At 36.5% G+C, this 17,252-nt stretch overlaps 1 protein-coding gene across 1 annotated transcript; it reads left to right on the plus strand.

The window, feature by feature from the left end:
* Positions 1-6,704: 6,704 nt before the first annotated feature.
* LOC145058405 (tubulin alpha-5 chain-like) lies at positions 6,705-8,712 on the plus strand. Its single transcript, XM_079006318.1, has 5 exons — positions 6,705-6,972; positions 7,083-7,300; positions 7,393-7,592; positions 7,668-8,176; positions 8,259-8,712. The coding sequence occupies exons 1-5, from the start codon at positions 6,860-6,862 to the stop codon at positions 8,572-8,574; spliced, it is 1,356 nt and encodes a 451-aa protein (XP_078862444.1). The 5' UTR covers positions 6,705-6,859; the 3' UTR covers positions 8,575-8,712.
* Positions 8,713-17,252: the final 8,540 nt, after the last annotated feature.

Below are 17,252 nucleotides of genomic sequence, written 5' to 3' on the forward strand. Positions count from 1 at the left end.
CTTCGACCAGAAAGAGCTCAACATGAGACAACGACGGTGGGTCGAGCTACTTAGTGATTATGAATGCGAAATTCGTTATCATCCGGGTAAAGCCAATGTAGTAGCCGACGCCCTAAGTCGGAAAGAATATACTGGTCGTAGAGTCAAATCTTTGACTCTAACCATCCATTCGCACTTGTCCACACAAATAAAGGAGGCTCAGCTCGACGCTTTGAAACCTGAAAATGTGGCGGGTGAATCCCTTAGAGGGATGGATAAGAACTTGGAAGTCAAGGGTGGCGGAGCCTTATACCTCATGGATCGGATCTGGACACCGAAACACGGTGGCTTCAGAGACTTGGTCATGACGGAAGCTCACAACACTCGTTATTCCGTCCACCCGGGTTCAGATAAGATGTATCTGGATCTTAAGAAGCTATACTGGTGGCCTAACATGAAAGCAAATATTGCTACCTTCGTGAGTAAATGCCTTACTTGCGCAAAGGTCAAGGTCGAATACCAGAAACCCTCCGGTCTTCTACAACAACCGGAAATACCAGAATGGAAGTGGGAGCGGATCACTATGGACTTCATAACCAAGTTGCCCAAGACGACGGGTGGACTTGATTCCATATGGGTCATCGTCGATAGACTGACCAAGTCTGCACACTTCCTACCGATCAAGGAAACAGACAAGATGGAGAAACTTACCAGAACTTACATTAGGGAGATTGTAAGACTGCACGGTGTTCCTTTATCTATCATCTCAGACCGAGATAGTAGATTCACTTCGAGGTTCTGGCAGTCATTACAAAATTCCCTAGGAACTAGGCTGGACATGAGTACAGCCTACCATCCACAGACCGACGGGCAAAGTGAGAGAACTATCCAAACCTTAGAAGATATGTTGCGTGCCTGTGTGATAGACTTTGGAAAAGCTTGGGATACTCATTTACCCCTTGTTGAATTTTCCTACAACAATAGCTATCACACGAGCATCAAGGCAACTCCATTCGAGGCCCTCTATGGCCGAAAGTGCAGATCCCCTCTGTGCTGGGCTGAAGTGGGTGATACCCAGTTAGCTAAGGGACGCGTTCCCGAAAGCACTCTCACGGGTCTAGAGATCATTCGGGAAACGACAGAGAAGATCGTTCAAATTCGTGAACGACTAAAAGCCTCTAGAGACCGACAGAAAAGCTACGCCGACAAGCGTAGGAAAGCATTGGAGTTCCAGGTGGGCGACCAAGTCCTACTGAAAGTCTCACCCTGGAAGGGCTTGATACGCTTTGGAAAGCGTGGGAAGCTCAATTCAAGATACATAGGGCCTTTCGAGATTCTCGCAAGAATCGGCCCTGTGGCTTACAAGCTTAATCTACCGAAAGAACTCAGTAACGTACATCCTACCTTCCACGTGTCAAACTTGAAAAAGTGTCTATCTGACGAGACTCTTGTCATTCCACTCGACGAGATCGAGATCAACGAGAGCCTCAACTTCGTGGAGGAACCAGTAGAAATCATGGACCGAGAGGTCAAGCGAACAAAGCAAAGCCGTATCCCGATAGTGAAGGTGCGCTGGAACGCAAAGCGTGGACCGAAATTCACTTGGGAACGTGAGGATCAGATGAAACTGAAATACCCTCACCTTTTTGCTTAGTTATTTGAAATTTCTTATTTGCTTACATTCTAATTTCGGGACGAAATTCCTTCTAACGGGGGGATGATGTGACAACCCGAAATTTCCATTTGTACGAACAATATCTATTCAATAGAAGTCAGTCCAATTTCAGTGATTTTCAGACTTTTCCGAACAAGTTAGTGTACCTTAGGGTTTACACTTTAGGAGATATCAGGAGAGTGGATGCTCCTGAGTTTGTGAAATTTGGACATTTCAAGTTTCATAATGTTACAGTCTAAGTTCAAGAATAAAAATATTTTCTGTCAAAATATTTCAGGACTATAAATAGTTTTCTGAATTTATTTAATTCATTATTCACAATTCCAACTAAAGAAAAGCCATTTTCTCTCTGACAGATCTTCGGGTTTTTATCCCAGATTGTGAGTAACTCTTTCTAGTAGTGTTAGATTACATATTTGATGCTTATAACATGATTTAGTGGGCTAAATCATGAGATCTAAGAGTTTACTCCCCAAGGTGTTCTTGGGCGGTAAACTCCCGAAACAAAGCCAAAACCGACATTGATGCTAGAATAAGGCCTTAGGACATTAGGTAAACACATTAGGGACATGAAATCACACACAAAACCACCCAAGATTGGGAGTTTACGGCCCAGAACTCTCTTAGGCCGTAAACTCCATTTCAAAGGGCTAAATGGTGGTTTTTGGACTAAAGGACTTTAAGGCTTGCATCTAGATTAATTCCCCAAGTAGCTTAAGGTCTTAAACACTTCAAATGACACAAAAGAAAGTGAGTTTACGGCCCAGAACTCTCCTAGGCCGTAAACTCCATGTAAATGGTCACAAAGGGGTGTTTTCATGACACCTAAGGTCCTAGCCCTTTACAAGAAATTGTACCCACTAAATGGAAGGACCAAACCACACCAAAATCACTTAAACAAGTGAGTTTACGGCCAAGACATGGTTCTTGGGCCGTAAACTCCTATAAAGGGCACTAAGTGGTGCCTAATGCCTTCATGTGCTAGGATTAAAAGTCTAGAACACATCCCACTAGTACAAGAAACTTGAAAACAACCAAGGAATCACCCCAAGGGAGTTTACGGCCGTAAACTCCAAGGGGAAATGTCCTTTAGGCCGTAAACTCCTATTTGGAGTACTTCTAGGCCTTAAACCCTTCCAAGAACATATCCACTAGGTTAGAATAATTCTAGAAAGCATATTGGACTTCAAAACACACCAAACACACATGTTTGGGAGTTTACGGCCGTAAACTCAAGAGTTTACAACCGTAAACTCCATGTGTGATGGTATATGGAGAGTAAACTCTCATATGGGGTCCTTTGGAAACCCTAAACTCAAGTACCCTGTCCCACAATAGCTTAGATGAAGTCCTTACGGCTTAAAACACTTACATAAAGTGTTATCTATATCTAAGATGTCTTAAACATTATCAATTAGTCTTTGGTGTCTAATTGAGTGCATATATGTGTGATTATATTTTCATTAGGATCGTAGTGTGTGCACAAGTCCTCGCTTGACACCTAGCCATCCGATACCGTTCAGTTCATTCCAATCACCAACTACAGGTGAGTTCATACCCCGTAAATCAATGTTTTAAAGGATTTTAAATGCTTTAATGGGGGGGGGGGGGAATACAAGTAGAAACAAACATGTTATTAAATCAGTTTCATGTATTTTATAACTATGTTTTCACTCAGTAGATTTCACATATTTCAAAAGAAGTCACGTGAAATGGTTTTCTATCTTAAAATACTTAGACAACAGAAGTATTAGTTTTGAATTGTATAATGACTTCAAGTCACTTTATATTATTGTTCAAAGCTCCTAGATACCTTGCATAAACCTACTTGAACAACAACATACTTTCCAGTTAGCTATCATAGGGATAGTCAGAAGATATCAAACAAGAGTCAGTTCATTCATGAGTCTATACTAGCACATTGCCTGATACATGAGTACTTATAGATGTTTACCTGATACATGAGTACCTTTACATATACTTGCATGATACATGAACACGATTACATAAACGCATTACATGAGTACCTTTCCATAGATACACTTATCTGTATACATTAACAGGATTACTTGTATCTCGCATTACGAGGATGATTTATCAGTACCTTCTGTGTAAATCTTCCTACATATTCCACAGTACCTCGGAATATTTAAGAAAGGACCCTATCCCATAGTACCTCGGGATACCTAGATGGGCCTCTATCCCACAGTACCTCGGGATATATGTACGGGACTAACCATTCCGGAACCCATCTGTTAGCAACAGTGGGTAATGAACATCTACGGATGCCTACGGTTAATACTTATACTAGGAGTACCTTTAAAGGGACTAACCATTCCTTCCACTTGCTGCTGCTACAGAGGAAGAATTGGACAAATCTTCGGATGTCCATTAGGTTATATGTAATATGTTAGCCCCAGTACCTCGGGTCAACATTTACATTCGTTTTGTTAGCACCAGTACCTCCGACTAACACTTACCTGATTATATTTTTCCTGTTTACTTTATTTTGTGATATCTTTCACATAAACGATGAGTTAGACTAAGCACTTTTAGTACTAGTCTACACAAAGGAAAAATACTTCATTTATACAAAACATTCGGGTCTTGGTAGAAGACTACATTTCATACATACAAAACATTGGGTCTTGGTAGAAGACTACACTTCATACTTATAGAAAATAAGGGTTTTTCTAGGGATTTCATACTTACCTCAACATTTTCACTTAAAGGTTTCATGGCATTCATAGCAGGTATTCACAAACAAAGCAATGACACTTATATACTTATGAACTCACCAGCTTTAAAGTTGATACTCTCTTTCAAAATAACTTGTATTCTCAGGTCGCCAGTAGACAGGTACGGAGGACAGGTTTTGAGAAGACGCTGCAGACAAGCCTCGTCTTTTATTTTGATTGTATATTTTTGGTGTCTTACCACAATGAAAGAACACACATGTATAAAACTTTACTTATAATGAAATGGATGATGTTGTTGCTTGTTTATTATATTACACTGTTGTGATACTGTACATGACGTCCTACACCCCTGAACGTTTCCGTCGTTCGTGGTTTTGGGGTGTGACATGTATAAAATAGGTGGAGTGGTTAGGAATGAGCTCAGTTGGGGGTCGGGGGTGCTGTAGACCTAATTTATTTTTTGAAAGTACAAATAAATAAATTATAAATAAATTACAAGAACTAATAAGGACAATATTGTCATTTCATGTCCGGTAGGAACTAAACCAACAACAAACCCAAATCATAGGGATGATCCGAATTAAAAAAAAAAAAAGAAAAAAAGTTAGGAACAAACATGCATATTATTCTAAACCAAAGGGACCATTCGTTTGATTTATCATATTTTTTAATGGGAACTACGTGATTCAGTACTACTCTCACAACTTGATAACCGATATGAAGATACTAGATCATGTTTATCTTATTTATGTCTTCAATGATGTAAAACATTTTGTAACAGATTTTGATTTTTCTATCGTGCAAAAGAAATGGTCTATGTGTTTGTTGTTTAAAAGGCCCCATTAAATAACTAGCATCTTTCTCTTCTTCCTTCTCCCTCTTACCCTTCATAGCTCCCAACGTCTTCATAATCTTCCATCTTCTTCCTAGATTCATATTTTGATTAAAAAAACCGACATGGTGTTGTGCTTTTGTGGCCGAGTAGCAATTGTGCAAACTTCTTGGGCATCAAGCAAGCAACCATGATCGCAAGTTCTACATTTTCCCTAAACAGGTAAAGTGGTTCTTCAAATATACGTAGAGTTTAATTAATACCTTTGAAGTTGGTATAACATATCCATAAAAAGTTGCACATAATAACATCAACTATTCAACCATAAACTAGTTTAAATAGTTTTCACCAAAAGATAACATTAATTAACCACACATCTTCCAAATGATCACTTTTTACATGTATTTTAAAAGGAAACGGTGGCACCGGCAACCCCTAACTTTTCTGGCCGTAGTGGAACATTTTTCGAAAATTTTTGAATTTTTTTATTTTTTCTACTACCGTGCAACCCCTAATTCTTTCGTGCAACCCCTATTGTAAAATTCTGCGTCCGCCCGGTATGCATATCCATTTGACTAATTGAGATCTCATAAATTACTATTACTTAATTTTGAAATCACAACCATATCAAAATCCAAAATGAACAAAAGTAATTGTGTCAATTTGATCTCAAACCAAAAAATTTCGATTTAGTCTCTAAATTCCTTGTTTTTTCTTTTTCTTTCTAAGAAAAAAAAACAATAAAATGTTATACATAACAAGCGGAACCATTATTTGATTGGATGGAACTATAACTTCCAAATCTTGTCTAACAAGTACTTTTTATTTATTTATTTATTTATTTTAAATATTTAACAAACTAGCATTTAGAAGGCCAAAACAAACACAAACCTATCTTCACATGGCTTTCGTTTCCTTTTAAAATACATTTTTTTTCCTTTTAAAATACATGTAAAGTCAAATTCAGGAAAGAAAAGACCTCAAGGTTTTTTTTTCAAGAATAAATAAAAATGTGTGACATTAAAACATGATGGACAGCTATTGAAGCAAAAGGTACACAATTTATCTAAAAACCCGTTAAAAAATCTCATTTTGGACAACTTGTGCAAGTTAAAAACTTATTTGGACTGAATACAAAGAAAACCACAAACTATATAGACCATTTTTGCAGTTCTCTTGTTCAAAATTAAAATTAACAATGCATATGTAACTTTATTTATAATACACAAATAAATACATAAAAATTGTTGTATGCAAAGAAATGCAAAAATAGTTCCCCATCAATAACCAAATAAAACCAGACATCCGGTCAAAATCAAAATTGATCTAGTTTCTTTCATTCCATGTTCCAACTGTGTTTCATCATATAAATTTAGAAACTTCAAATTACTACCACACATATATTGTGGAGTAACAAGAAGTACTCTCATTATTTCCAAATATAACAACAGATAACCCATAACACTCGCTTCCCCACACAAATCCTCAATTAAACTTGTATAAATACCATATCTCCCTTTCGTTATCAAAACATAAATCAAATTAACAATAATCAATCCTCTCTTTCTTTTTCATCTCTCTTGCGAAACGATATCACACAACATATCGTTTCTTAGAGAGAACACGAAAGAAAGAGAGGAAAAGACAAAAAAACAAAATAAAAAAAGAAGAAATATGAGAGAAATCGTGAGCATACATGTCGGACAAGCAGGAATTCAAGTCGGGAATTCATGTTGGGAGCTTTATTGCCTGGAACATGGCATTCAATCTAATGGTTATATGCCTACGTAAGTATATTCTATTCTAATTTCTAAAGTTCTTTTTTCTACTGCTTTATGTGTTTTGGAAATGCAATTTTTTTTAAAAATTCTTAATAAAATAGTAATATGGGATCTAGAAATGTTACCACATCAAGCGAAGAGGGCAACTCCTTTGGCACCTTCTTCAGTGAAGGGATCACCGGGAAGTATGTCCCAAGAGCTGTATTTGTCGATCTTGAACCAACAGTCGTTGATGAAGTAAGAACCGGAAGCTACAAGAAACTATTCAATCCCAAAAATCTCATCTCCGGTAAGGAGGATGCCGCCAATAACTTCGCCAGAGGACATTACACCGGTAATTTGACTTCAATTTTTTGACTTTTTACATCACTTTTCATCTTCTCGATTGATCATTGATATGAACATAATCATATAATGTATTTACAGTCGGGAAAGAAGTTGTGGGTCATTGTGTAGATCGGGTGAGAATCCTAGCAGACAATTGCAGTAATTTGCAAGGGTTTATGATCTTCAACTCTGTGGGTGGTGGAACTGGCTCTGGTTTGGGGTCATTGCTCTTACAACGCTTGTCTAACGAATATGGAAAAACTCAGAAAATTGGGTTCACAATCTATCCATCTCCCAAGGTAACGAATTTCAAATTAACTTGCCCTAAACTAAATTTCGTGTTCTGACTTCTGATTTTTGATGTGAAATTGTAGGTTTCGACATCGGTTGTGGAGCCTTACAATGCTGTGTTATCGACTCATTCATTGATTGAACACACAGACATTGTCGTGCAATTAGACAACGAGGCGATATATGGGATCTGTAAGAGAGGGTTGGATATGGAAAAGCCAACATACAGGAACTTGAATCGATTGATATCTCAAACGATTTCATCTTTAACAACTTCCTTGAGGTTTCCTGGATCCATGAACGTTGATATTTCCGAATTCCAAACGAATCTAGTCCCATTCCCACGGATTCACTTCATGCTTTCATCATACGCACCAGTCATTTCATCAGTGAAGGCCTACCACGAGCTGATTTCAGTTCCTGAAATCACAAACGCCGTATTTGACCCGTCGAACATGATGGCGAAGTGCGATCCACGGCGGGGGAAATACATGGCTTGTTGCTTAATGTACCGCGGAGACATTGCACCGAAAGACGTTAACTCGGCTGTCGGAGCTATCAAAACCAAACATACGATTCGATTCGTCGATTGGTGAGTTAATCGCGTTGCATTTTAACTTGATCTGGAGAACGATGGATTGTTGAACATGTTGATTTACCTCTATATTTTTCAGGTGTCCGACGGGATTCAAGTGCGGGATCAACAACCAGGCTCCGTCGGTGGTGCCTGGCGGAGATCTGGCGAAGGTGAAACGAGCAGTGAGTATGATCAGCAACAACACGGCGGTGTCGGAGGTTTTCAGTATGATCAATCAGAAATTCGATGTTATGTTCGCGAAACGAGCGTTCGTTCATTGGTATGTCGGTGAAGGGATGGAAGAAGGCGAGTTCTCGGAGGCGCGTGAAGATCTTGCAGCTCTGGAGAAAGATTACGAGGAAGTGTTGCAAGATGGCATGGAAGAAGACGAGGACCAAGGATACGATTACTAATTTCCATGGCGGCAAATCTCATGTAAATGACTAATATGTCCTTGCATATGAACGTCAATTAGTATATACCTGCTCAAAGATGACATTATGTAACCTCTATATTTCTTTATATTAATTTGGATTTATAATTGTTTTTGATGCCCTTTATTATATATATATATATATATATATATATATATATATATATATATATATATATATATATATATAAATGGTCCATATGATTTACCAAAAGTCATAATTTCTGTCTATGCTAATGTTTTTTTTTGACAAACTCATTCTTTATAGTTTCTAAAACTTGAATCGATGATCCTCAAGCTATCTAAATTGACCATTTTACCCTTTTATTTCCTTTTTTCTTTTTCCTTATTTAAATTTCACCTAAAACATAAAATAAAATAAAAATACCCTACCCACCCTACCTGTACCCATACATCCACTCACTTCTCCATCCTTTTTTGCATAATCTCATTAACCTAACATGTTAAATCCATTCTTCCCCTCTCTTCGATCTGATGGAGATCGAGGCCTACGTGTGTATCTCCACCATTACTCAAATATGTACAATGAATAGAAGGCAATGATAAGAGAGGAATATAATTGGAGCAATATATTCAGTGTGTTAAACAACTCGACTGCCACCGTTAATTCACCCACCTCCGTCGATGATGATGAAATGGAGCCTTGTGACATTCCTTCTTTGATTGATTTGGGCCTTAACCCTATTGCTACCATGATTCGTTTATGAGTTTATGGTGTGTTCTTGATTAATTTATGTTGATTAAGCTTAATATGATATTAAAGATTATTGAAAGTGGTGTTAGACTAAACCAACTACAAACGCATCACTTGTTGGAGGCGAGACTAAAACACTTAATAGGCTTCAAAAGTTTCTTTTAGAGTGCCAAGCCCAACCTCATAAAGAAGGAAAATGTGATAGCAACATATATGGTGCAAATTTCTCTTGCAAAATCTCCCCATAGTTAGTTTGCGTTGGAAACCTTTCCCCTCGTTCCATGTTTAATGAGTTACATAAATATACTTCTATGTATACATATATATGTTCCTATAGGGGGTTTCTTAGGCAACTGGTTGATATATGAGCTCCTATGGAAGGATTTCTTAGGCAAGTCAATCAATTTTGAAGACAATCTAGCCACCACTAAATGTCATCTCCATTATATTGGTTACTGTGGAGAAATAATAAGGTAGATCGAGCATTTTCATGCGATTAATAAATGTGTAGAAATATATGTTTTGTATCCTAATTTCGAAGTAATCTTCAATCAACAAAAACATTTGGGCATTATCACAAAGCTCCTTTTGCATTCAAGTATGACTTTCACCACTTCTTGATTCATATCGAGTAAATTTTAGGTGAGTTCACAAAGGGCGCCAATATAAAGGTAACATAACACAATACCATTGACAATGGTGGTAAGTACTCCGTTATTGCGGTCTTGGAGGGTTGAATCGAAGGCTGGAGCTCCATATCCATTCGACAAGCATCACAGTAGAAGTCTAGATCTAGTTTATACTTCGAAATCGACATTGATTAAGACGATGATACTTAATTGTTGGCTGAATTTGTTTTAAAGATACAACCCATTAAATTGTTGGTTTTTCACCCACAATGCTTAAAATTATAATAGAATGGTGTAAGATTGGAGGTACCTATGAGAAAACTAATGCAGTGATAGGGTGGAGGAAGGTGGTCGTCGGAGTGAACATGGGAGAAGTATGTTAAGAGAGAAAAAGCAAAGTGGAGGAGCGAGGTGGGAGTTAGGTTTCTATTTTTTTAAAGTATATATATATATATATATATATATATATATATATATATATATATATAATAATAATAATAATAATAATAATAATAATAATAATAATAGAGGCACAAATCCAAGCATCATATTGATTTGAAACTTATATATCACAATTTCAAGTACCATATTGATTTGAAACTCCCATGTTTTTTCATATGCTTTATATTAATTATTATAATTATAATGTTAAATAAGTGCAAGGCTATATAAACATCTTACTTTGTCACTTTGATCTTGATCATATTACATTGTTTGTTAAGTTCATTGGTATATTCTCTATATAAATATGTCAGTTTGTCACTTTGATCTTGCAACATCTCACTTTGTCACTTTCATCTTGCTCATATTACATTATTTGTTTTCAATGATATCTTTTACATTGGTCAAAATTTTCAAAGTCAATGACACACTATAAGATAAGTTTTGAAGTTCGTAAAGCGAAAAGGTATATTTGCATTTTTCATGACATTTTTGGATTGTTGGGTTATTTACAAACTCACTTAGTTTCATATAAAATATTTTTGTACCTTTGTGTTTATTCATATATCTTTTTGAATGGTTAATCGTATATGTTTTCTATTTTGTAAAGAGTTGAAAGTAAAGGAAAAATAATATTACGACAAGGATTGGCGTGGAATATGATGAACTTTAACATGCTAGGATGATGATCTATCATGTCACACCCCCAGACCAGACGACGAAAACGTCCGGAGGCAGGTGACTTCATTGTGCAGTATCATAACAATTGAATATAAATGAAACATAGCAAATCCAAAGATCATACATTGAGATAACAAACTTACATTGTTTACATATTGTATTTGTTCCTCAAATTACACAAAAGAGACATAAGTAAATAAATTCCAAACTACAACAAAATAATCCCGAATCCACGTCCCTTTAACCTGCTTACTAGATCCCTGAGAATACAAGTCGTTTTGAAAAGCGTCAACTAAAAAGTTGGTGAGTTCATAAACATTTTTGTATAAAAACAGTTTTACACTTGTTAAAAATTGTTCTCGTTGTACTTTCAGAAAATTCGATATATTCTATAAAATCGTTTGAAGTCTTGCTCTGAAATCATGGATATATACATGCATGTCATTACTTTTTATTCATCCTTATAAGGAGTGATTTTTGAAAAGTAATATAATTTATAAAAGCGAGTTGTATTTGAGAGTAGTTCCTTTGAGTAGTAATAACAAATAGTTTCCAGAAAATTTCCTATTTTCTAAAAGAAAGATAGTTGAAAGTTTTGTTTCCTTATCAAGTATAATTGAGCGTGCGTTTTAGTTTATCGTTTTCGAAATCGTATAAAATCGTTTACTCCAGAAAATCCTATATTTTCTTGTATAAAATAATCGTAGGTTCTGTTTCCAATTCAGTATCCGTGCATACGTGTGTGTTAGTTTATAGTTTTCAAAATTGTATACAATTGTTTTCCCCAGAAAATCCTATATTTTCTTATTTGTAAAATAGTAGTATTAAGACTCTAATACTTGTTAGGTGAAAGAAATCAACATGGCGATCGTGGACATTCCGCGCAATGAAAGAGGACGGTCAACACAACAAATGCGGACCATCACTACCATGCATAGGGCAGTCAACACAATGTGCCAAAATTTACTTATGAAGTTTTTCCTTACATAAATTTCTAAACGTATTCTAGTGAGCCGCTATAACCATACTAATATGACGGAGACCTGTCTTGGCGTTTCTCAGGCGCCCAAATCGAATAAAGACATTTGTCACCCTAGACTGGTCGGTCTAGCTGTAGTGAGCAGCGAATGTGCGGGGTGTCAACCCCGTATAGATCTATACACAAATTTCCGCTCTCCCTCCAGGAGACTCTGGTTATAACTCCTTACAGGACTTTAGACGCACACTAATATATTTATATTTAGGTACTTTTTGAGACTCGTATTCACTAGAATACCAACTGGTTTTTGAGCAATCAATAAAATCCGTTATTTAATAAATAACATTATTTGTGCTAGTTGACTAGGTTTATCGTTTTCGTTTATTGAGGATAATCCACTTGGAATCATATTTATCAAAAATGACCCAAAATTATCGGCATTGGCAAAAATGGCTCTTCTTTTTATAAATTATCAAATAAGACTCATATATGTCAAAAGGTGTCATAATTGGTTCAAAGCTAGGTGAATTGTCGAAAATGGCCCCTTTTCCTCTAAAATGTTCATTTTAGACTTATATTTATGAAAATACTCAAAAAGGCCCTTGTTTATCCAAAAATTCAATTTTTGGTCCTTTAAAAATTGAGATGTTCAATAATTCTTCAATTTTATTCCATTTTCCAAAATGGTCCTTATCTGTATATGTGATCGAAAATGGTCCCCAAAATATTATTATTTCCATATTGTACCCACTTTCAAAATATTGTTTTCAACAAGTTGTTTAAGCACATTTTTGAAACAAATCCTTAAGGTTCTTGACATAACTATTTATGATCAATAATCCACAAACATACTTGCTTTTGTGTTCTAACATATAGTTGGTGATATATAATTCAAAACCTTGAGACTTGATAAAAATCTCAAGTTCTTGAACCATTAGATGGAGTTCATAACTTTTAAGCATATAAATCATGACATACATGCATAAACAAGTAAATATACTAAAATTTCATAAGACCCTTGACTTGTATCCTCCCCCAAAACTATGAAAACATCAAAAGAGGGGTATGAAGCTCACCTTGGTTTGATTTGGTGGGTGTTTTTGGAGAGGTGATGAGAAGTTTCAAGTCCTAACACTTGAAGAGTTTTATAACTCTTTGAAACTTAGTATCTCCTAGAAACATCAGCACATAATATCTTGAGTAACTATGGTGAAATAAACCAAATAATATGGAGAATAACTAACCCAAAACATGAACTACTTACTAGAATGTAGAGAGTGCTTAGAAGAATTAAAGCTTTGAGCTTGAATCCAAATGAGAGCAAGTCATGGGTTCACAGGAAGGTGAATATGGTAAATGAGATGCAATGGGGAGTTTACAGAGAGTGACTTGAGTTTTTGGTGGAATAGGAGACGGGGTTTACGCTCAATGAGGATAAGGGGGTGATAAGGTGTGCTTGATTTCCTGGAGGATATTGTGTGTCTACCCGTGAACACCTTGAAAATGGTTGAGATGTTGCATAATAAAGTCAAATGGATTTGTCTTATTCACACTTTATGGCCGTAAACCCCATGGAATGGAGTTGTTTACAACCTATAAGCCTCCTAGAATTGTGTTCATGGTCAAAGTGCCTTCTAGGGTGGAGTTTATGTTGGATTAATATCTAATTCCATAACTATAATTGGTATGTACTTGACCCGACCCGGCATGGTCCATTTGGGTTTCACTTCACCCGAACAATTTATATGGATAATCTTGTGAGAATAGTATAAGTTATGATTTATTAATATATTATAAGCTCTAATATATTATATGGAATCATATTATTTAATTAGTATTGATCTTAAATTAATTTGTAATTAATTTAGTGATCATAAGTATGACTAATTAAATATGGGCTCAAGTATTTGTGTATAGTGTGGGCTAATGCTTATTTGGAATGGGTTAGGCTTGCATGGTAAGTCCATGGCTAGTCCATGGAGCTTAACCCATATATCTCATGGAAATGAAAAGACATGGGTATTAGGGTTTACGTGGATGTAACCCTAATCCAACACACTATATAAAGGAGTACTTGACACCTAAAATGTAACTAATGTATGTGTAATACAAGGTGTGGCCGATTTCTACTTATGTGATACTATTCTCTTAAGTTTCCAAGGTTTGTGGTGATTTGTGATTCCACTTGAGGCTTCCACACTATTGGGGCTAAGCTCTTAAAGCTTGAAGACATCAAGCTACATCAAAAGGTATGTCATCTAACTAGAACTTTGTAGTATAGGTGCTTCATAATATGCTAGTTAGGATGAAACCTTGGAATATTTAATATTTGCATGTGTAATAGAGAAAACATAGATCCAAGGTTTATAGGGTTGCATGTACACCATAGGAGTGTTAGAATGCTCAAAAACCCTTCAGTTTATGCCTTAGATTCTTCCTAGGATTATGTTTACGCCCCCAAGATGTTTTCCCCTTTGAGTTTACGGCCAAGATACTTCCTAGAGAAGTGTTCGCGGTCTAGATACTTTCTAGGTACACGTTCATGGCCAAGTTTTGGAGTACTACTAGTGTTTACGGCCAAAGTGGTCCATGGAAGGTAGTTTACGACCAAGATTCTTTCCTTTGAAGGTGTTCACGACCTAAGTGCTTTCTAGGGTGGTGTTCACGGTTTAGGGTACTACTTAAGGTGTTCATGGTCTTAGGTGGGTCCTATGGGAGTGTTCATGGCTTTAGATAATAATAAACTCAAATATATCTTCCTTATAATGCAAGTGTTCAACATTGTGACACCATTACAATCTCTTGTGTCTACACCATATGATCCTTGTTTGATTTCATTGTAGATTGAATTCTCAATTTAATTGCCCCACTTTGTCTTGCTTAACTTGTTTATTTTTCAAGGGGTTACCTTATATGTGACTTTCAAGGTGTATACCTCCTTCTACATGCACTTATGCTCTCATGGTTTTCAAGGTTTTTATGGTAATAGGGTTATAATTTAGACCTTGCATGGTCCAAATAGTTTGGGTTGTCACATCATCCCCCTATTAGAGGGAATTTCGTCCCGAAATTCTATGAAAGATATTCTTGAGGACTAGTGAAAAGGTGAGGGTACTTTTGCATCATTTAATTCTCGCGCTTCCATGTGAATTCAGGTCCGCACTTGGCATTCCATCTAACTTTCACAGTGGGGCTGCGGCTTTGTTTTGTGCACTTAACTTTTCTATCCATAATTTCGATAAGCTGTTCGACGAATAGAAGGTTCTCGTTCACTTCAATCTCGTCTAGCGGAGTTGTGAGGGTTTCAACGGGTAGACACCTCTTTAGGTTTGACACATGGAACACGGAGTGTGTGACATCCCCATTTTTCACGGCCAGAAAAGACCGGTTTCGTTTATGCTTTGTAAAAATCAGAGTACTTCTTTTCATAAAAATGTCGCAGAATTTGTTCCCAAAAAAACAAGATAAATACGTTATCAAAACATTTTCGAAGAAACATACTTTATTCATTTTAAAACGTTTGGTATGTCGTCGTCAATACAGAAACATAAGCATAAACGGAACTTACAATTATTTACACTAGTGATCTATATCTCTTTAATCTCTCGGTGTAATGTGACTTCATATCAACACCTGGGATATAAATAAACTGAGTGGGTCAGGTTGGGAAACCTGGTGAGTACATAAGGTTTTCAACCCACAATAATATAATTATTATGTTTAAACAATCAAACAATCAACCCAATTACCCATCCCCGTTATCTTCTTTAGTCTTAAGGATCTACCCTAAGAATCAGTTATTCCTCGTTTATTTATTCCTAAGGATCATCCTAAGGAATCGGCACGAAGTTCATCGTTACCAAGGCTTATAGATTATAACCGGTGAACACGTAGTCCAAAACATCTGGTAAACACTTAGTTCAAAAGTAACTAATGAACACACTTAGTTCAAAATACCTAGTGAACACACTCAGTTCAAAAATACCTAGTGAACACACTCAGTTCACAAATACATAATGAGCACCTAGTTCAAAAACACCTATAGGTTACGAGCCTGCTAGCGTTCCACTTGACTGTCTAGTATCGTCCATGGTCGTCATCTATACTCCACTAGATGACTGGATCACTGTCAACATTGATGTCTTTCATCGTGTTATCACACAACAACTATTTCATCTACCCATGTTTTACCTAACACATTTTGTAGATATAAAATACATATACAGTTTAAATCATTTAAAACATGTATAAAAAATCTTTCACCCAGCATAGACAACAAGTATTCAGACAATATGCACACATAGCACGTAATTTATATTAAAATACTTCATATCTATGTGTAAGATGAAAGGGACTATGCACTCACCAGGTAAGGTGGTGAGTCGGCACTCGGACAGCACTTCGTTACTCTTAAAATAATTATCCCTTGACGAAACCTAGTATCATTACCACTAGAGTTTAGTCTAACGTTAACCGCGACTAATTAATAGTCTAGCTATTATTACTATTATATAAGCATTAGGAAACACTCTTATATAACTCATAATAATAGCCCAAATACTCATTATAAGTTCCTAATAACGTTACTATATTAAAACATAAGCTATACTAAAGATAGGGTAGGCATAGCTCACTTACAGCGGGTTTTTCTCAAAACCGGGCACTGCAGGGGCAAAACTTCCAAGCCGAAATCTCTTCTTCTCGGAGCCTTCTGGCGCTCCGGGACTCGCCTCTAGCACCTAGGAGGTGCTAGGGAAAGGGGAAGATGGTTTGGGGGTAATGGGAGAGAAAGAGTATGAAAGGTGTGAGTTTTGGGGGTGATTTAAGCCTCTATTTATAGGCTGTCTGGGCCAATTCATGTCGTGAAAAAAGGGTGTTCATGTCGTGAGTTTTGCGTAGGCTCCAAGGCGAAGTCTAGTGATGACAAGTGGCGCTGGACGCAGGTAAAACAACCAATCTTTAAAAATTCATAACTTTCGCATACGAACTCCGTTTTGATGTTCTTTATGTCCACGCGTAGGTAAAAACAAGATCTACAACTTTCCTTTTGACTCCATTGGCTAATTCTCAACCGATTTTAAATTTAACAGTAGGAGGAGTTTAGACTGCTAAATGACCGCAAAGAATTCGTAACTCCTTCATACGGAATCCGTTTTCGTCTATCTTTTTACCATTGAGTTCCTATTAATGAGATATTCAACTCTCATTAAGGT

This window comes from Lactuca serriola, chromosome 6 (genome assembly GCF_051521515.1).
Source record: "Lactuca serriola cultivar US96UC23 chromosome 6, Lser_US96UC23_V15, whole genome shotgun sequence".
Lineage (NCBI taxonomy): Eukaryota > Viridiplantae > Streptophyta > Magnoliopsida > Asterales > Asteraceae > Lactuca > Lactuca serriola.